This window comes from Thalassophryne amazonica, chromosome 3 (genome assembly GCF_902500255.1).
Source record: "Thalassophryne amazonica chromosome 3, fThaAma1.1, whole genome shotgun sequence".
Taxonomy (NCBI): domain Eukaryota; kingdom Metazoa; phylum Chordata; class Actinopteri; order Batrachoidiformes; family Batrachoididae; genus Thalassophryne; species Thalassophryne amazonica.
In genome coordinates, this window is record NC_047105.1 from 96729070 (window position 1) to 96751547 (window position 22478).

The following is a 22478-nucleotide window of genomic DNA, read 5'->3' on the forward strand; positions in this document are numbered from 1 at the left end:
TCAGCTGCTCCCTTGTTTGCACTCGGGGTTTCCACAGCAAATCCAAGGTGGATCTGTATGTTGTATTGGCACAGGTTTTATGCCGGATGCCCTTCCTGACGCAACTCCACATTACATGGAGAAATGTGGCAGGAGTGGGATTTGAACCCAGAACCTTCTGCACTGAAACCAAGTGCATTAACCACTTGGACACCACCCCTGCCATAATTTTTTTTTAAAATCCTACAATGTGATTTTCTGGATTTTTTTTTTTCTCATTTTGTCTCTCATAATTGAAGTGTACCGATGATGAAAATTACAGACCTCTCTCATGTTTCTAAGTAGGAGAACTTGCACGATCAGGGACTGACTAAATACTTTTTTACCCCACTGTAGTAATTGAGACAAACCTTTTGATTCTTAGTGCATCATTGTTCCGGATGCTTGAGAAGGGATTGACCAGAAGGGGGCACTAATGTCATTATGTATCCAGTTGTCAGAATTTATTTATTTATTTATTTTTAAATTGTTGATCTTGTGTTTGTCAGGATCTGAGGTGAAGTGGCACGGCAGGCAGGTGGACACCAATGCAGACTCATTACTCAAATGGAGGATTAGTAAAGGTTTAATCAGAAACAGGCTTGGTCGGTGCACAGGAAGACAATCAGACAGGCGGCTGTACGGACGGTCGTCAGGCGGAGGCGTGGTCAGTAAACAAGTAGAGTTCCAGCACGGGCAAACAGGTACATAAGAGGTGGCAAAAAACAGAGTCAAAAACAGGCTGGGTTCAGACACAGAGAAGCAGGTTGACAGGCTCAGGCAAAAACGTAGTCAAGGAGAAGCAGAAGTCGAGAACGGCAAAAACACAGTCTAAGACAGGATACAGATGGCTCCTAACGAGGCTGAATGCACAACGAACTAGCAGTGAGCTGTGGAAGACAAGGGGTTTAAAAGCAGAGGATAATCGGGGCGTGATGAGATACAGGTGCAGGAAAGAAGGCGTGGCTGAGTGAGACAAGAGTGGAGTGACAGGTGGGCGTGTCAGACAAAAGCAGTAAAAAGAGGAATGTGACAGTGACAGAACAAATGTTAAACAATTAGGAAATAATGATACCTAGAATCCAAATGTGAGAAACAGAATAACCAAATGAAAAGGAAGAAACAGAACAGAAAATTAAAGGCTGGATCTAAACTAGATGAGAACTCAACATGTGGCAGGAGTGTACAGAAAAACCTGAAGGACTAATGTGCTCAACACAGAGTGACTGAATAACCAGAATGTAAAGGATGAAGACTAAACTAGAACAGAACTCAATAAGTGGCTGAAGAGTAACAGATAATCCTCAAAACCTAATGTGATAACACATAATGACTAAATAAGAAACAGAGACTAGAACCAGAACCAAACTTAACATGGGTGAAGTGTAACAAATCATAAAACCAAGACTAAAGTGTAAGAAACAGAAAATAAACACTCAGAGCTAAACAGAAAAACCAAGACAGGGAAATGGAAGGAGACTGGGGAACAAAAGCAGGTTCTGGGCCGGTCCAGGACCAAAGCATGACAGTGTTGTCCTTGGTGGTTGCATGTGCCCATCAATGATGACCTGCTGTGATGCCATTTTGTATTATCTGTTTGTCTGGCAATGTCCTGTAATTTGTATGCTACACTGTAGGGTGCAGCTCATCAGTTGACATCATAGGATTCACCTGTTACCTTTGTAAATACATTCCTTTCTGTTGTTCATTACATGCTGATGGTGGCTTAGGGGCAAAACATGTTTGTGCAGTGCACATGGTCCAGTAAAGATAAAATATTGATATGATTTAGCTTGAACGTGTGTTTCTTCATGTTACACTGACAGTTTTTTTTTTGTTTTTTTTTACTCGCACCAGAAGTCTTTCCGTATGGCAGGTGCGTGTGTGATGGGCGCGTGTATAAACTCCGACCCAATCTGAACTGGCAGTAAGGATCAAAAGAGTCGTATCCAAACGCTCCGATTTGTCAGGGATCTTCCACATAGAACCATCCGCCCTCATCGCCACTTGCAGCTGCCGGACAGCGGGAAGGTCCGCTGTCCGCTAAAAGGCTGATGTCCTGGAAAGAGAGAGAGAGAGAGAGAGAGAGAGAGCATGACGGTGGCTGGGCAAGTGAGCGCTGTCTGGACGTGGCGTCATATAGAATAATTATTTCATAGTAGACCGTGCATCTGCCCCCCGATCATCCGGTCACCATCCCACATTGCACCCATGTCACACGGATGACATGACAGCTGATGGCTGCAATGTGGCAGGTGGTCGCTGTGTGGTGGGAAGTGTGTCTGGAACCATTACCTACTTTATTTACATTGTAGGACCTTGGTAAACAGTTGCATCATCAGTCCTTCTAATAGTTTAGTCATTATATGTTTATTACAGCTGTGACGCCACGTTCACAAGTGCTGAACATCATCACATCTCTGTGATGTGTTGACCCGCAGCACAGCCATCTAGATGGGGTGTAACAGCTATGATAACATAATATTACAGATACATCTAACACATGAGGTGGAGTGACAATGAAGCTGTAATATCATGCTCATTATGGATGTAACACCATGTTCACCTGCGCACGCTGCTCCGACACTCAGAGACACGCTGACCACCATTGACACAGTGTTTTCAGTTTGATTGCACAATGTTCACATCTAGTTCACAAAATGAATGTGTGCCACAAACATTGCACATTACAATATTTCCTTTGCGCACCCCGAACGGTATCATGCCAGCAGGATTAGATGTGCCTGCCCATGGCGAATTTCCCTCGAATTCGACCAGACATTGGTCTGACATCGTGACAATATATAGAACGCAGTCAGATTGCAGTTGGAGTCCACCTTGATTGCTGTACGATATTTTTCCACCTCAACTGTTTTGAACTTGAGCTAGCTAGACATTCAGGTCAGCCACATGAATTTGCCCGACTGTTAAGAATGCACCTCGACACTTCCCCAGTGTGAGTCGAATTTCCATTGCGGCAACATTTGGGCTCATTCACCCTCTGGTGTGATGGAGGTATAGCCAAAACCCTTCTCTTTTGAATGGGCTAGGCTGACAATGAACAAACTTGTGAACAGGAAAATAATAGAGATGGGCTAAATCCACTTTTTTAACTTCCAATCTGGATGCAGAACTGCTGATACAGATTCAAGAGTGTGAGCTTGTCAGGTTAAGAAATCAGCAGGTTTTAGACCCTTTGTCCATCATGCTCCTTCTTCTTCCTCTTTGTCTTTCGGCTGTTCCCGTTAGGGGTCGCCACAGCAGCTCAATCGTTTCCATCTCACCCTGTCCTCTGTATCTTCCTCTGTCACACCAACCACCTGCATGTCCTCTGTCAGCACATCCATGAACCTCCTCTTTGGTCTCCCTCTTCTCCTCCTGCCTGGTGGCTCCATCCTCAGCATCCTTCTCCCTATATACCCTGGGTCCCTCCTCTGCACATGTCCAAACCATCAATCTCGCCTCTCTGACTTTGTCTCCAAACTGTTCCACCTGAGCTGTCCCTCTGATATGTTCATTCCATTCCATATGTTCGTGCCACTGTCTCTAAACCATACAACATAGCTGGTCTCACTACTGTTTTGTAAGCTTTCCCCTTCACTCTTGCTGATATTCTTCGGTCACAAATCACTCCTTCCACCTTTCTCCACCCACTCCACCCTGCCTGCACTCTCTTCTTCACCTCTCTACCACACTTTCCATTACTTTGAACAGTTGACCCCAAATATTTAAACTCATCTACTTTCACCACTTCTACTCCTTGTAACTGCACTATTCCACTGGGCTCCCTCTCATTCATACACATGTACTCAGTCTCGCTTCTACTGACTTTCATTCCCCTTCTCTCCAAAGCATGTCTCCACTTCTCCAGACTAGACTCAACTTGCTCTCTACTCTCACTACAGATCACAATGTCATCTGCAAACATCATAGTCCATGGGGACTCCTGTCTGATCTCATCTGTCAACCTGTCCATCACCACTGCAAACAAGAAAGGACTCAGAGCTGATCCTTGGTGTAATCCCACCTCCACCTTGAATGAGTCTGTCATTCCGACTGCGCATCTCACCGCTGTCACACTATTCTTGTACATGTCCTGCACTACCCTAACGTACTTCTCTGCCACTCCAGACTTCCTCATACAATGCCACAACTCTTCTCTTGGCACCCTATCATAAGCTTTTTCTAAGTCCACAAACACACATTGTAACTCTTTCTGTCCTTCTCTGTACTTTTCCAACAGTATTCTCAGAGCAAACATTGCATCTGTAGTGCTCTTTCTCGGCATGAAACCATATTGCTGCTCAGAGATCTTCACCTGTTTTCTAAGCCTAGCTTCTACTACTCTTTCCCATAACTTCATGCTGTGGCTGATCAGCTTTATGCCTCTGTAGTTACTGCAGCTCTGCACATCACCCTTGTTCTTGAAAATAGGAACCAGCACACTTCGTCTCCACTCCTCAGGCATCCTCTCACTTTCCAAGACTTTATTAAACAATCTGGTTAGAAACTCTACTGCCAGCTCTCCTAGACATTTCCATGCCTCCATTGGAATGTCATCTGGACCAACTGCCTTTCCACTCTTCATCCTCTTCATAGCAGCCCTCACTTCTTCCTTGCTAATCTCTTTTACTTCCTGATTTACTCTCACCACATCATCCAGCCTTTTCTCTCGCTCATTTTCTTTATTCATCAACTCTTCAAAATATTCCCTCCACCTTCTCAGCACACACTCCTCACTTGTCAGCACATTACCATGTGCATCTTTTACCACCCTAACCTGCTGCACATCCTTTCCAGCTCTGTCCCTTTGTCTGGCCAATCGGTATAAGTCCTTTTCTCCTTCCTTACTATTCAACTTCTTGTACAGCTCGCAATATGACTTTTCCTGTGCTTTTGCCACTTCTCTTCTCGCCTTACGCCGCATCTCCTTGTACTCCTGTCTACTTTCTTCATCTCTCCGACTATCCCAAAACTTTTTCGCCAACCTCTTTCTCCTTATGCTTTCCTGGACCTCTTCATTCCACCACCAAGTCTCCTTGTCTTCCTTCCACTGTCCAGATGTCATACCCAGTACTGCCCTAGCTGTCTCCCTCACCACATCTGCAGTACTTTTCCAGTTGTCCAAAATTGCTTCCCCTCCAACTAGTGCTTCTCTCACCTGCTCGCTAAATTTCACACAACAGTCTTCCTCCTTCAGCTTCCACCATCTGATCCTTTGTTGAGCTCTCACTCTCTTCTTCTTCTTCTTTACCTCTAAAGTCATCCTACAAACAACCATCCTATGCTGTCTAGTGACACTCTCTCCTGCTACCACCTTACAGTCTGTGATTTCTTTTAGCTTGCATCTCCTATAAAGAATGTAGTCCACCTGTGTGCACCTTCCTCCACTCTTATATGTTACCCTGTGCTCCTCCCTTTTCTTAAAGTAGGTATTCACCACAGCCATTTCCATTCTTTTTGCAAAATCAACTACCATCTGTCCTTCCCCATTCCTATCCTTGATACCATATCTACCCATTACTTCCTCATCACCTCTGTTCCCTTCACCATCATGCCCATTGAAGTCTGCTCCTATCACCACTCTTTCATGCTTGGGCACACTCTCCACCACCTCATCTAACACACTCCAGAAATCTTCTTTCTCCTTCATCTCACAACCTACCTGTGGGGCATATGCACTGATGATATTCATCATCACCCCTTCAATTTCCAACTTCACACTCATCACCCTGTCAGACACTCGCTTAACCTCCAACACACTTTTAACATACTCTTCCTTTAAAATGACCCCAACACCATTTCTCTTCCTGTCCTCACCATGGTACAACAACTTGTACCCACCGCCGATGCTCCTGCTCTTACTTCCCTTCCACTTGGTCTCTTGCACACACAATATGTCTACCTTTCTCCTCTCCATCATATCAGCCAGCTGTCTTCCTTTACCAGTCATACTACCATCATTCAAAGTCCCCACTCTCATTTCCACCCTTCTAGTTTTCTTCTTCTCCCGCTGTTCGTGGCAACATTTTCCTCCTCTTCTTCGTCGTCTTCGCCCAGCAGTAGCCCAATTTCCACCAGCACCCTGTTGGGCAATAGCACCGGTGGCGGACGTTGTTAAGCCGGGCCGTGACCGATCCGGTATGGGAATTTGATTCTGAGTCTGCATAGTTGGGTTTGCTTGTTTTACGCCGGATGCCCTTCCTGACGCAACCCTCCTCATTTATCCGGGCTTGGGACCGGCACTCAGAATGTACTGCCTGCACACCCCATGTGGCTGAGTTACCATGCTCCTACAATGTGGAACAATTTCCTTGTTCATATTAGAAAGTCCACTTATTTTAATTCTCTTCAGGCAAATGCTATTTATTTTTTTTCTGCTTACCATTAGTTATATTGTCTTTATTTTAGCTCAACTATATTTACTGTTTTGTATGCAGCCGATCTGCTCTGTGTCAGCCTCATGTCCTTCCTGACGCAACTCCAGTGTAACCTGGAGAAACACACACAGCCGCTGGTGTTCACAAGGAGGTCTCCCATCCAAGTACTAACCAGGTCTCGCACTGCTTAGCTTCTGATATCTGATGGGATCAGGCTGACACAGAGCAGACCAGCTGCCCCCTTGGTCCCACCGAATAATCAACGATAAATAATGAGCCAGGTAGCATATTTTTATTTGGGCGGGGGGGTACGAGTCATTATTCAACAATCGTGGAAGAACAGTGGCTCTGAGAGACTTGTAGCGGCAGAATATTCGGCTAATGAGGGTCATCTCTGAGCATGGCGCTAATTTCAAGAAGTTCAAAATTTAGCAACAACAGTGTGGGGCAGTTTGTGTAAAAGTTACTGTGAGGACAAACGAGAAAAACGAGGATTGTACAGGCATGTTTGTAATGAGGACAAGGCTGTTAAAAGCCCGTTATACCGAGCACCTGGTGGCTATGAGGACAGGACAGGCTATTTTGGACAGGCTATTTTGGCTCCGCCCTCTCGTGCACTTCACAGTGACAATCTCACCTGCTTTGTGCACTGGACACTGTATATAAAATAATTATTATTTTGTAGTGGATTAATCATTTTCTGTCAGAAGGAGAACGTATTTGGAACAGCCTACAAGGTAATTATTTGTAATGTTTATATTGTCATGGTTTGGTAAAACAGTTGCATGTTCATTACTTCTTTATAAGCAGCAGTAAAAGTATGTTTATGATGGATTTAACATCTTGTTATAATGGATCAGCTGAGCTCTGCTGTGTGTGCGCACTGGCGCAAAGAGTCACACTCAAGACGAGCATTTATGCAGAACGCGAGTGTGCAAAAGAGCTATTTTGCAGATAATAACAGACGAACACAAAGTTAAAAGTTGGATCACCAGTGTCAAAATGAAGACGAGCATTTACACAGAATGCGAGCTCGCAAAAGGGTGATTTTGTAGACAATAACGGACGAACACAAAGTTAAAAGTTGGATCACGGTGTCAAAATGACTGTAAAGCCATGTAAGAAATAAAGCCAGTGAGAGGAAGCACAGAGACGACTGTCCAGGAAGCCGTGGTTCGGTTCCAGCTGGTCTGGTTATGGATGGGTTTTTGTGTTTGTGGATCAGTTTTTTTGGGGGGGGGGGGGGGATCCACACAGGTGCAGACGTATATAATTATTTATTTATTTATTTTTGGTCACAGAGAGCTGGGTGCACATGCAGAACTGCTGCATTTAATGACTCTGTAACACAGGTGAACTGCAGCCTGGTGCACAGACGTGCACACTGGCAGACTGTGACAGGAGCATCTTTTTTGGACTGCGTTTAAAAAAATGTGACAACATCTTGAATGGATGCAGTGAAATGAAAACCCACACTTTAAAAGAGACAAGTGTGGGAGGGCTGGAGGGTTGGATCAAACCCATGCCTAAACATGCACCAACATTGTGTGGTGGCACTACATAGATCATATGTGGCTTGACGTGGATCATATGTGGCGACACGAGCCATTCCAGGCTGGACGGGGCTCAAATGACAGGTCAGTCATGGTTGATTAGAGGCACATGTGAGGTACTTAGAGGCACATAGAGGCTTCTTCACAGCAGATACTTGATAGATTTATACATGGCTCATTATTCAAATAATCACTGAAATTTCTGGCAAATCCATATGTGGTTCATTATTCATGGCTTTATTATTCGGTGGGACCAAGGCTTCAGTAATTAACATCCCAGATTGCCTTACAATGCAGGAAAAGGCTTTAGATTTTAAAAATTATCCAGGGGGAACCAAGTCACCCCCCCAATCTAAATCGAGATCTGCCCCTGGAGTTTGATGACATTAAAGTACTGCGTGTCCATCCACAACCCTAGTGTATAAACCATCTGAGCATTTAAATAAAACAGATTTTAGACACTGTTCTGTTGATACCTTGATCCCAGCTTTTTTGAAATGTGTTGCAGGCATGCATTTCAAAATGAACAAATATTTGCACAAAAACAATAAAATTTATCAGTCTGAACATTAAATATCTTGTCTTTGTGGTGTATTCAATTGAATATAGGATGTAGAGGATTTGCAAATCATTGTATTCTGTTTTTATTTACATTTTACACAATGTCCAAACTTCATTAGAATTGGGGTTGTACCTTTCATCACCAACCTTCATGAAATATGACTGATGTCTAAAAGGAAATCATAGTTTCTGCCAGTAGTACTCCTCAAAATTTAATCTTATTTTTCTATTTGCCACTCCGCCTGACTGGAAAATCACTAAGGGCCATTGGGCAAGGCCTTTAATCCCCTATTGCTCCCGGTGTGTAGTGAGCGCCTTGTATGGCAGCACCCTGACATCGGGGTGAATGTGAGACATAATTGTAAAGCGCTTTGAGCATCTGATTCAGATGGAAAAGCGCTATATAAATGCAGTCCATTTACATCATGTTCATCTGACAACATGGCGAGAGCTTGGATTGGTCGTATCTCTCTGATATTAATATGTCGGGATTGAGACCGTCTCAAAAATAAATCTTTTCATGACTGAGTTTAGCTTGTAAGATTTTGGAACTGTTTGCAAGTTAGGGCTGCCTTGTTAATGACTATTATCTGTGAGGTAACAAGATATCTCAGCGCCTGAGAGACCTTGGCCCAAGCATGAAGCTGGCCGGGATAAGTCAGCCCCGGGAGATCTCAGTCCAGGGATAAGTTGGCCCTGGGAAAACTATGTCTTTTATTAGCACGTTACACCAGTGAAAACACTGTATTGTATTCTGTATTTCGCTTGAGGAAGCAAAATATTTATATCCGCAATTTTGCCTCTGTGCCTTCAACCCAGTGAGCATTTTTACATTGAAAAGAAGTTTAAAAAATGTCTACAACCACCATTTAAAGGCATTCAAAAATGGTTTAAAAGTGAAAGTTTGTTCAACATCTATTTGTAGACAATCAACGTTTGGGTTTAGACCGTTTTTAACCGTGACTCTGAACAGTAGTTAGGCATGTCCTCATTTATCATTTAAATGTGTTGAAAAGACATTTTTTAATAAACCAGATTTCACCGACCAGTGAAAAATTAATTTGGAGAAATTTCACCACAATAATTCGTATCACCTCTGTTTTAAGTTTCATCTGAACCAGTCACCCATTTAATGAAAGAAAGCTGCATGTTTTTGTGACCTGTTGATAATGTAGCCACATTTTCGCTGTTTTGTGACAATATGTTCAGACGGATGTCACCCAAGTGCCAACAGTCAAGCTCACGTTTTGACTCTATAGCAGAAGTGATTTTTCTTGACTGGCCACTTGTGGCCTCTATAGTTTCTTCCTCCATGACAACTGTACGTTGGGTTAAAGACGATTCAATTAATAAAATTCTGGATAATTGTGGGAGTGGTTGCTTTGAGTGACAGTGACTGTGTCCATCCATATTGCAAACACCTGGAATAATGTGGTTTGTTGTGTGGTGAAACATTCAAACATATTTAATATTGTATGCTATGTGCTAATGTTAGCACTTTTAGCAGCTGTCAGAAGGTCCACTTAATGCATGATTAATGAAGAAATATGCGGCGGATAACTTTTAGGCCCCATTAGAAAAACAACAACATTAATTTATAATCCTTGTCCATATGGTGGTACAGCTGGTGGAAGAACCGGCACATCCGCTAGGTGGCAAGTGTGCTTTGGCCAAAGTCGGCCAAAGTATACCCAGCCAGACCCGGTGTCAGGGACTCAGCACTCTCTTAGACTGAGCACCCCCCCCCCCCCCCCCCCCCCGCCCACACTGCTCAGCATGGCGCTCTCATTGGAGTGACGTCTCTGCTATTTTGGCATTGTGGGATAGTTCGCCGGACTACTTTCGCCTGACCCAGCACTGAATTTGCCGACATGAGAAGATACTGCTGGATGAGTGAGTACTGACTTACGATCATTTAGGCGTAAAATCACACGAGATACACAAGTTCTTGTGCCACATATACTCCTGATTAGGGATGAGCGAGTACACCACTATCTGTATCTGTATCTGTTCAACCATCCAAATTATCTGTATCCATAGCTGTACTGTAGTTGGCGGGGCCTAAAGCAGAAGTGGGTGTGGCTTAACCCAAAATGGTTGGGGCTTAAATCAGTATATTATTTTAACCCTGAAATTGATATGGATTGATCAGAAGTTGCAATTTTTATTGTTTATTTGAAAACTATTTACAGAACAGCCTCAAAATTGAGATTCAAATCAATGTTTTTGATCACAAAAGTAAGAGAACTATTTTACAGAACAAGTTTTTTATATATAAATTCAGAACATGAATATTCTAAAGTGTATGAATGAATAACAGAACAGCCTCAGAATTGACATTCAATGTAGTAGGAAATTATGAACTACTAAGTATGCATGAACAAGAGTTGTCATACTCAACACAACTTTCTTTTTTTTTTATTTTATGTCTGTGTGTGCATGTAGGTCTGTGTGTGCATGTTTGTGTGACTGAGTGACTGTGTGAGAGGGAGCGGGAGAAGTTGTTCCACTGACCAATTTATTTTTAAGAACTGCAGTGAGAAAGTGTCAGATACTGCATGCAGCCATATTCAATAAAAATATTCATATAGGCTACTTTGTGTGTTCAGCTATATGTGTGTGTTGTGTGTAAGTGGTCTGTAAGACTGTTTATTTTTTCATGATCTGTGTGAACTTGGTGATTCATACAAACATCCAGTGATGGCAAACAGGGAAATAATATGTCAGCCTTGTTCATTGTATTCTTCTCAAAAGCACCGCGTTCAGTACGAGCAGAGTTTTCCAACTGACTTTATATCACCAAACCAAAGAAAGAGCAAGCAAACAGTTAAAATAAATAAAGAAATAAATAAATAAATAACGCGACCGGAGTGGAGGCAGTGACCGACGCGACATGAGCCGTTTTCAGCTGTCTTGTCAAAAGCACCGCGTACAATACGAAACAAGTTCACCAAATAACTTTAAAGTAGACCTGCATTGAAATAAATGTGGTCAGATCTCAGAAAGAAATAGCTGATATGTATTTGTAAGACCCTTATGAATGCAATAAAGTAAATCTGCAAGCCCAAATTTGTAATTCAGCAGAGAAATCTTCATTTAAAAATGACAAATTTGTAGCTAAAATTTGGCCCTCAGCGAAAACTGTTTGTACATCCGGATCATTGCAGTGATGTCCGGCAGAAGACGGAGTGCTCCCACCTTCAGTCCGATCCCGCATTGAAATTGATTTTATCTGTTAGCAATGTTACTCTTATACACGTCCTGGTTTCAGCATCCAAAAGTAAGCTGCAATAAATGTGAGATCCAGCTCTGCATGCTCAGATCAGCGGCGACATCGACAGCGGGCGACGTTCTTCCCCGACGCCCCGCTCTCTGTCTCCGCTGCGCTTACCGAGTCTGCGTGCTCGGTAAACACCGAAGTGGGCCACTCACATCGCCCCCATGTCTGCTGTGCAGCCGGCACCACGTCCCTGTCTACTGAATGGAGGTGCAGCCAACTTGGCAAAAGTCCAGAGACTACGCTCGCTGTTTTGATGCGGCTTGGCCGGTGACACCTGTTGCTGCAAGGACAGACTTTCCGCAGCGCCGCATGTCTCAGTAATCGGAGCTGCAGAGCTCCGTGGCCACTGAGAGAGGTTTATATCTTTTTAATGACTTGGATTCTTTGCGGGTCCCACCTCCGTACCCCGCGACAGTAACACCGGAGGCGAAAGACAGATTTTCAATGCGACACCACTCAATCAAACAGGCGTATGAAAAAGTCCCCCAAAATAATTTTCAAGCACAAACAAAATAAATGTGTACTCACCAAACATGCCGCAAGACAACATGAAGTTTTAAAAAAGGTAGATCCTTCCATATAAGACAAGAAAAAGGTGCAGATGCAAACTGACGTAAATCCACAAATTACAGTTGGCGCGCGCAGTGCATGCTGGGATGGGGTCTTTTCCCTGACGTCTCGGCAGCGTCCCGGATGTGATGAGAGCTTTGCGGAGGGCTAAATTTTAGCTGTAAATTTGTCATTTTTAAATGAAGATTTCTCCATTGAATGACCGATCTGGGCTTGCAGATTTACTTTACTACATTCAGAAGGATCTTATGTGTAAATATAAGTCATTTTTTGGTCCAAAGATCTGACTGCATTTATTTCAATGCAGGTCTACTTTAAATATCATACAAACCAAAAAAGAGGCGAGCTGAAGAAAACTTAAGGAGGGATCAACGTGAGGTAGAATCAAGCCAAGCACACACAGAGAGAGAAAGAGAGAGAGAGAGAGAGAGAGAGAGAGAGAGAGAGAGAGAGAGAGAGCGAGAGAGAGAGATCCTGTCTGTGTGTGTGTGTGTGTGTGTGTGTGTGTGTGTGTGTGTGTGTGTGTGTGTGTGTGTGTGTGTGTGTGTGTGTGTGTGTGTGAGAGAGAGAGAGAGAGAGAAAGCCACAGGTCTGGCTGCAGAGAGACGTGTCTATGTAGGGAGGGGTGGGCACTGTGTGTGACTGGCCAATCACAGAGCGTGAAGACAGTGAGATAGCGAATGAGAATTTTCCTTCAGCACGAGCACAGCTATTGATGAGTTTTACTCATATCATGCTCGTACTCACCAAAAATGCTACTCCTGATGTTTTTGTTCCCAATGAAAACGCACTGTCATCGCAGGTCTGGGAAATACTTTTTGCGCAGGAATTCCTCAAGCACATCGGCTGCGGGCGCGTACTAACACAGAATATACAGAAACTCAATATTGTTGTTGGGTCAAAACGAGAGTGTAAACTGCCTGAGCTAGTGGCACGCATGAGAGTATGCCCCCTCCTTCACTGCGCATGCGTCATGTCAGAGCGTTAGCAGTGATTAACAGATTACCGCCTCGTTTCTGCTTAAAACTAACTTTACAATGATTTAACGTTGTCATCTGATGGTTAATAATCACATTATTCTCTTTGATCACTTTGGAGGTAGAAAGTCAGACTCAGAGAGTCAGACTCAAATGTGCTGCTGTGGTGGTTTGATCGTTTCCCCCGTATTTTATTATGAAATAATGCTGAATTCAGTGGTGGGCACAACTAACCAAAAAGTTAGCTTCAATAACTAGTTATCAGCTAACTGAAAAGTTATCTTTTTTAACGCTAAACCGATAAACTGCCTAAAAACTTATCAGAAGCTACAGATAACTTTCAATTTTGCCTGAAATACGCTCTCAGTTACTCAGAAGCTGATTTTGAGTTTAAACACAGCCAAAGTTTCTAATATAACCAATGACAATCACCAACCCAAACAGCCAATAAGCCAGCACTTCTGTCTTTGTGCGCACTGCCTCCTGGTGTAGAAAAGTGTCATATACCCTGACAGGATACAGTGGTCCAGCAATGAGGCAGAGGTCTTGAAATGGAAAGCAGGTTTAAATTATGGTTTTGCTTTATAAATAAACTAATTCCGGATAGAATAACTACATTAATGGAAACTCTTAAAATGTACAAAGACATATATAACGCATATCTGTTAATTTTAAAATAATGCACTAATTCTGAAGATTTGAACATTAACACAGAGAAGCCCAAAGGGATTATGGGTATACTAACACTCTGCTCATACTGATTGGTTGATTCATTCATTCTATGTAAAAACCAACACAAGTGAATCAACGTGTTGGTGTTTACAAATAAATGTGTTTTTGTAAAATCTGTCATTTTTGTATTTGTATATAAAAAAGACAGAAATTTTCAAGATCCCGCTAGACAGCGCCTAAGCGCACGCGTGATGACATCACAACTCTATCCGGTTCGGGAGACAAGGTTTCTTTCAATAACAAGAACTGTCAAAAAAAACTTTCTCGTGTGTGGTTGTAATTGGAATCTCCTTTTGAATGCTTGAATAACGATGTCAGTCGCACAAAGAAATCAAATAATAGTGAAAACATGTTCGGTGCGGTATCATAATCATGGTCATAACACATCAATCAGGCGCTCCGTGAGGCGTCATGACATCAAGCCTGGTTCACATGGCAAGATAATTAGGTTGATATCGGACCTGATCTTCCCTGCCGACAATCTTACGGACACCCTGACAATCGTGATGACGCTATATATAATCTTATCAGATATTCCTGCCATATGTGGTGTGTTAAGAAGGACATGAGGAGCTAAATGTGACATGCAGCCAATCAGAAAGTGAGCAGGCTGACCTGGGAATGTTGATGTGTGAAATCTGTTTGTGTGTGTTGTTTTTACCATGTGGCTGACCCCACACACTGTACAACTAAACCTGTCAGATCTATGATTTTTTTTTTTATCTCCACGTGTGTGGTCTCTCAGGTTTTGGAAACCTACAGATAATTTTAAAATCCTGCGGTCAACGACACTGTGATATAACCAGTTGCCAGTAGATGGCAGTGTTCTATGCATTTTGACGCCAGTTATATCACATGGCCAGACTCACAATTTAACAGAATTTTTGTCTTTGGGAAGCAACCTGAGCTTCTTCTGGCATTTTTGCATAAAACAAACACAATAACAACGTCTTTAAATCCAGAGAATATATTCACAAGAGTTTAGGCACAATATACAAAGAGTTTAATGCTGTTGTCCGCGTGGAGCCTGATCAGAGTGTCTCAAATGCATTTCTCCTGTCGTGAATGTACTGAGATACCCATAATGCACCTGGACACAGCATGTCCACACTAAAACCTTCAAAATGAGTGCATTACTTTAAAACTAAAACATATATCTGATATTTTCACTTTATAAAACTTCAGACATCACATTAATTTAAATAAGTTGTCCAAAATTAGTTTGGTTAAAATTTTAACCATAAGTTAAAACTGTATGCCTCTGGATGACTTGGGTGCTATTGCCAGCAAGTTAGTATGGGGTCTAAAGAAACGAGCTCTCTCTTGCCCCCCCATATGGCAGCCCTCCCTTGCCTGCAGAGGATGGAGCGGTTTCTTCTAGAACCACCTCTGTTTGTAGAGGATAGAACTGCACATCTACTACAAAAAGCTATACCTGCAAAAATGTTAGCAATCTAAAAATTATCGGACCAAAACGTATCAGAAAATAATTGGTCCGATGATGGTTTTCAAAGTTATCTGAAAAGCTAATTCAATAATGAAAACATTATCTTCGATAATTAGCGGAACTCACCACTGGCTACTAGTAATTTATTATTCTGCCTTTGCTTTCTGATTGCTCATCTCAGTTGTTTGTGTTCACTCTTATGCCCATCTGATTATGTTCTCACTTCATCACTGCACCTGTCTCATATCTTTGTCTCTCACCTTTATGCTGTCTGCTTTGTGTTTTCCTTCACTCACTCTCTTGGCACCTGTTCACATATCTCTGTCTTTTCATCACTCCACCCACACTCTCACGAGCACCACTAGTGCAGCGGCTGCACTCTGTGTTGTGTTATTAAAAATAAGATGGGCTTCATAGATAATTGGCAAAGCTTCTGGGGAAAACCTGGTCTTGTTAGGAGAGACGGCATCCATCCCACTTTGGATGGAGCAGCTCTCATTTCTAGAAATCTGGCCAATTTTCTTAAATCTTCCAAACCGTGACTATCCAGGGTTGGGACCAGGAAGCAGAGTTGTAGTCTTACACACCTCTCTGCGGCTTCTCTCCCCCTGCCATCCACTCATTACCCCATCCCTGTAGAGACGGTGCCTGTTCCCAGACCACCAATAACCAGTAAAAATCTATTTAAGCATAAAAATTCAAAAAGAAAAAATAATATAGCACCTTCAACTGCACCACAGACTAAAACAGTTACGTAACACGTTTCCTTTATGAATTTGTGACCTTGTGCTTGAAAATTTAACACACTCACATCACAATGATGCCACCTACTGGACATTGTTAGTTCACACGTAAAATGTGTTTGTAGAAAAGACTTCCTGTCTTCATGATTGAATAATCAGGTCCCATCTTATCTTAGGGACCTCAGAGTACCATATCACCCCAATAGAGCGCTTCGCTCTCAGACTGCAGGCTTACTTGTAGTTCCTAGGGTTTGTAAGAGTAGAATGGGAGGCAGAGCCTTCAGCTTTCAGGCTCCTCTCCTGTGGAACCAGCTCCCAATTCGGATCAGGGAGACAGACACCCTCTCTACTTTTAAGATTAGGCTTAAAATTTTCCTTTTTGCTAAAGCTTATAGTTAGGGCTGGATCAGGTAACCCTGAACCATCCCTTAGTTATGCTGCTATAGACTTAGACTGCTGGGGGGTTCCCATGATGCACTGAGTGTTTCTTTCTCTTTTTGCTCTATATGCACCACTCTGCATTTAATCATTAGTGATTGATCTCTGCTCCCCTCCACAGCATGTCTTTTTCCTGGTTCTCTCCCTCAGCCCCAACCAGTCCCAGCAGAAGACTGCCCCTCCCTGAGCCTGGTTCTGCTGGAGGTTTCTTCCTGTTAAAAGCAAGATTTTCCTTCCCACTGTCGCCAAGTGCTTGCTCACAGGGGGTCGTTTTGACCGTTGGGGTTTTTCCGTAATTATTGTATGGCTTTGCCTTACAATATAAAGCGCCTTGGGGCAACTGTTTGTTGTGATTTGGCGCTATATAAATAAAATTGATTTGACTTGATTTAAATGTGGTCTATTAAACATTAGGTCTCTCTCTTCTAAGTCCCTGTTAGTAAATGATATAATAATTGATCAACATATTGATTTATTCTGCCTTACAGAAACCTGGTTACAGCAGGATGAATATGTTAGTTTAAATGAGTCAACACCCCAGAGTCACATTAACTGCCAGAACGCTCGTAGCACGGGCCGAGGCGGAGGATTAGCAGCAATCTTCCATTCCAGCTTACTAATTAATCCAAAACCCAGACAGAGCTTTAATTCATTTGAAAGCTTGACTCTTAGTCTTGTCCATCCAAATTGGAAGTCCCAAAAAACAGTTTTATTTGTTATTATCTATCGTCCACCTGGTCGTTACTGTGAGTTTCTCTGTGAATTTTCAGACCTTTTGTCTGACTTAGTGCTTAGCTCAGATAAGATAATTATAGTGGGCGATTTTAACATCCACACAGATGCTGAGAATGACAGCCTCAACACTGCATTTAATCTATTATTAGACTCAACTGGATTTGCTCAAAATGTAAATGAGTCCACCCACCACTTTAATCATATCTTAGATCTTGGTCTGACTTATGGTATGGAAATTGAAGACTTAACAGTATTCCCTGAAAACTCCCTTCTGTCTGATCATTTCTTAATAACATTTACATTTACTCTGATGGACTACCCAGCAGTGGGGAATAAGTTTTATTACACTAGAAGTCTTTCAGAAAGCGCTGTAACTAGGTTTAAGGATATGATTCCTTCTTTATGTTCTCTAATGCCATATACCAACACAGTGCAGAGTAGCTACCTAAACTCTGTGAGTGAGATAGAGTATCTCGTCAATAGTTTTACATCCTCATTGAAGACAACTTTGGATGCTGTAGCTCCTCTGAAAAAGAGAGCCTTAAATCAGAAGTGCCTGACTCCGTGGTATAACTCACAAACTCGCAGCTTAAAGCAGATAACCCGTAAGTTGGAGAGGAAATGGCGTCTCACTAATTTAGAAGATCTTCACTTAGCCTGGAAAAAGAGTCTGTTGCTCTATAAAAAAAGCCCTCCGTAAAGCTAGGACATCTTACTACTCATCACTAATTGAAGAAAATAAGAACAACCCCAGGTTTCTTTTCAGCACTGTAGCCAGGCTGACAAAGAGTCAGAGCTCTATTGAGCCGAGTATTCCTTTAACTTTAACTAGTAATGACTTCATGACTTTCTTTGCTAATAAAATTCTAACTATTAGAGAAAGAATTACTCATAACCATCCCAAAGACATATCGTTATCTTTGGCTGCTTTCAGTGATGCCGGTATTTGGTTAGACTCTTTCTCTCCGATTGTTCTGTCTGAGTTATTTTCATTAGTTACAGACAGTGGACTCATCTCTGTACTTGTTCTGTTAGACCTCAGTGCTGCTTTTGATACTGTTGACCATAAAATTTTATTACAGAGATTAGAGCATGCCATAGGTATTAAAGGCACTGCGCTGCGGTGGTTTGAATCATATTTATCTAATAGATTACAATTTGTTCATGTAAATGGGGAATCTTCTTCACAGACTAAGGTTAATTATGGAGTTCCACAAGGTTCTGTGCTAGGACTAATTTTATTCACTTTATACATGTTTCCCTTAGGCAGTATTATTAGACAGTATTGCTTAAATTTTCATTGTTACGCAGATGATACCCAGCTTTATCTATCCATGAAGCCAGAGGACACACACCAATTAGCTAAACTGCAGGATTGTCTTACAGACATAAAGACATGGATAACCTCTAATTTCCTGCTTTTAAACTCAGATAAAACTGAAGTTATTGTACTTGGCCCCACAAATCTTAGAAACATGGTGTCTAACCAGATGCTTACTCTGGATGGCATTACCCTGACCTCTAGTAATACTGTGAGAAATCTTGGAGTCATTTTTGATCAGGATATGTAATTCAATGCGCATATTAAACAAATATGTAGGACTGCTTTTTTGCATTTGCGCAATATCTCTAAAATTAGAAAGGTCTTGTCTCAGAGTGATGCTGAAAAGCTAATTCATGCATTTATTTCCTCTAGGCTGGACTATTGTAATTCATTATTATCAGGTTGTCCTAAAAGTTCCCTGAAAAGCCTTCGGTTAATTCAAAATGCTGCAGCTAGAGTACTGACAGGGACTAGAAGGAGAGAGCATATTTCACCCATATTGGCCTCTCTTCATTGGCTTCCTGTTAATTCTAGAATAGAATTTAAAATTCTTCTTCTTACTTATAAGGTTTTGAATAATCAGGTCCCATCTTATCTTAGGGACCTCATAGTACCATATCACCCCAATAGAGCGCTTTGCTCTCAGACTGCAGGCTTACTTGTAGTTCCTAGGGTTTGTAAGAGTAGAATGGGAGGCAGAGCCTTCAGCTTTCAGGCTCCTCTCCTCTGGAACCAGCTCCCAATTCGGATCAGGGAGACAGACACCCTCTCTACTTTTAAGATTAGGCTTAAAACTTTCCTTTTTGCTAAAGCTTATAGTTAGGGCTGGATCAGGTGACCCTGAACCATCCCTTAGTTATGCTGCTATAGACTTAGACTGCTGGGGGGTTCCCATGATGCACTGAGTGTTTCTTTCTCTTTTTGCTCTGTATGCACCACTCTGCATTTAATCATTAGTGACTGATCTCTGCTCCCCTCCACAGCATGTCTTTTTCCTGGTTCTCTCCCTCAGCCCCAACCAGTCCCAGCAGAAGACTGCCCCTCCCTCAGCCTGGTTCTGCTGGAGGTTTCTTCCTGTTAAAAGGGAGTTTTTCCTTCCCACTGTCGCCAAGTGCTTGCTCACAGGGGGTCATTTTGACAGTTGGGGTTTTTCCGTAATTATTGTATGGCTTTGCTATATAAATGAAATTGATTTGATTTGATTTGTTATGACTCCACCCATTCGCTCCCCTCAGGATGCGAACTCACGATTTCCGGCATGGGAGTCAGACTCTGACCAGAAGGCTAAAACCCAGGGCTCTGGCCTTGTGACCAGAGAATCCTTTTGAGCTGTTGGGAGTGAGGTTAACTACATCTGCACAGCGACACCTGCTGGCCTCCGTTACACTAGCTTAGCTTATGACATGCTAAAAGTGGACGCTCTCGTTATGGCCGAACAACTGTCCAGTTTCTGGGTATTCTGTGTCAGTACGCGCCCACAGCCGACGTGCTTGATGAATTCCTGCGCAAAATGTAGTTCCCAGATAATTCTGATATATATTATACATCTAAATTAATTCTAAAATTTACCAGTAATAAAATTATAACGATAACTGAAGTTTTAAGAGTGGCCGTAATAAATATTTAAGAAGTTTATGAGCAACTTCACCTGTTATCGCTCAAACACATTATAAACATTAACATGATGGAGTTTGATGCGGAAGAGTTCAGAAAGATATGATTGGAATGTTTTGATGACCATTTCCAGTTGGCGATGAAAGACCTGGGTGTTAACTTCTTGTTAAAGTCAGAACAAGAAGCTGCACTGAAAGAGATCTTATCTGGGAAGAGACACATTCTGTGTTGTTGTTGCTCAAAAGAGAGCAGCACTCTGAGCAGGGTTTTATACAGTCTATGACATGAAAAAAAAAAAGCCTATGACATCAGCCAACCAAAAATCAGCCTTATGTCTTGTGCTCACTGGGAATGAAAACAAGGTGTCTAATGTTCCATAGAATTGTTGTGTGGGCCGCCAGAAGAGGAGGTACTGCTGGCCCACCACCACCAGATGGCGCCCTGCTTGGAGTGCGGGCTTCAAGCAGGAGAGGGCGTCGGAGCAACGGAGAGTGACAGCTGTCATTCATCATCTGCACCAGCTGTCACTCATTCACCACATCACCATAAAAGCCAGACTACAACTCCACCTCCCCGCCGAGAAATCAGCAACCAAGAGGTAATCTTCTCTGTGGTAAATTTCTCTGCTAACGTAACTCTTCCTTGCAGCCGCTTGCCCTGTGGTGTTCTTATCGGAGCTGGAGAAGGGCGTGACCGCGACGACTTCGCATCACGCTCCGTAGCAGATAAGTGGTTACACAGGAGCTGCACGAGTGTGTGATTGGAGGTGGAGGTGCTCCCTCCTTGGAGAACATTGACTGTGAGTGGACTACTGAGTGTGCGGATTCACACTCACCTGGATTTTCTCTGTTCTCTGCCAGCAGTACCAGGGTCGACAGCCGAAGGCAGAGGCCACCTGGGGACTCGGGACTTGGCGGCTCCGGTGTTCTTCAGGCCCGCTGCTGGTGGAAGCTGTGTGGGAATCAGCTCTTCTCTCGCCAGAGGTCTTCTATCTTCGAGCCTGCCCACACGTCACCTGGTGTATCATTGGCAATCCATATCTCTGTGTGTATTCCGTTGTGTGTTTCCACAACATTAAATTGTTACTGGTTGGCTTATCCATTGTCCGTTCCTTAGCGCCCCCTGTTGTGGGTCCGTGTCACGACACCTTCCCAACAACAATATTTTAAAATAAAACATTAAATTGTTCTATTGAATTGCAATCTGAACTGAATTTAAAAAATAGCCTTTGTAAAAATCACAAAAAGTACAAAACAAAAGAGAGAGAAAAAAAGGAGCAAACTGATCTGAGTCAATAACTTTAATAAAAGAGATGTGGATGTCTACATTGTCTCGTGATGATTTCATAAATCTGAACCCTTTCTGGATAAAAAAAAAAAAAAAACACCCTGTAAAAGTGATTATTTTGACAATCATCCTTGAGTTTGTCCAATTATTTGTGGTCTCTGATCACTCTGAGGCTGCATATGATGATGGGTTTAATTCCTAAATATTTTGTAATGATATTTACCTTTGCCTCTGGGCAGTGCCACCCCTGACAGTGCCTCCAGCACGGAGCTCTTCCCCGAGCTTTGGTCTCCGATCACGGCGATAGCAGGCAGCGCCAAGTCCCTCTCTACTCCCAGAGAGCGCAGCGAGTCGACCAGGTCAATACAGGGTCGAATCTTCTCCTCAAACAGCTGGTGCAGAGTGTCCATGATGCCAGCCGGCCGTTTGCTGCCTGCAGTCAGACTGACAGGTGTCGTGCCAAAGTAGTTCTCCCCGTCAGAATTTGTATCCCCTGGCGCGGGAGCGCGCACTGACTCAGTGCAGCGCTTACAATCTCCTGCTGCTCCCAGACAAAATAACAGCATGTTGGTTGTTCAATACATGACATTAAAAATAAGTTTCATAATCTTTTGACGAGGTTTAATGCATGCGTGTTTTCACGTCGATTACACGCACAGACATAGAAACGCCGTAAGACGTTTATTTAAAAAAAAGTTTATTAAAAAAGAAAACGCTGTAAGACGTTTATATATGTAAAAAAAAAAAAAAGTTTAATATCAGCATGGCCATGCCAATTCAACATGAAAAAGACCATCAAAATTACAGATTAATATTTTT

At 42.6% G+C, this 22478-nt stretch overlaps 1 protein-coding gene across 1 annotated transcript in view; it reads right to left on the reverse strand.

Moving 5' to 3' along the window:
* The window catches only part of LOC117507306 (interferon-induced GTP-binding protein Mx-like), a 90650-nt gene extending 68485 nt beyond the window's left edge, over nt 1-22165 (reverse strand). The window contains 1 exon segment of the mRNA XM_034167150.1: nt 21883-22165. Coding sequence (XP_034023041.1) covers nt 21883-22069 — 187 coding nt within the window. The 5' untranslated portion in view covers nt 22070-22165.
* Between the last annotated feature and the right edge of the window lie 313 nt (nt 22166-22478).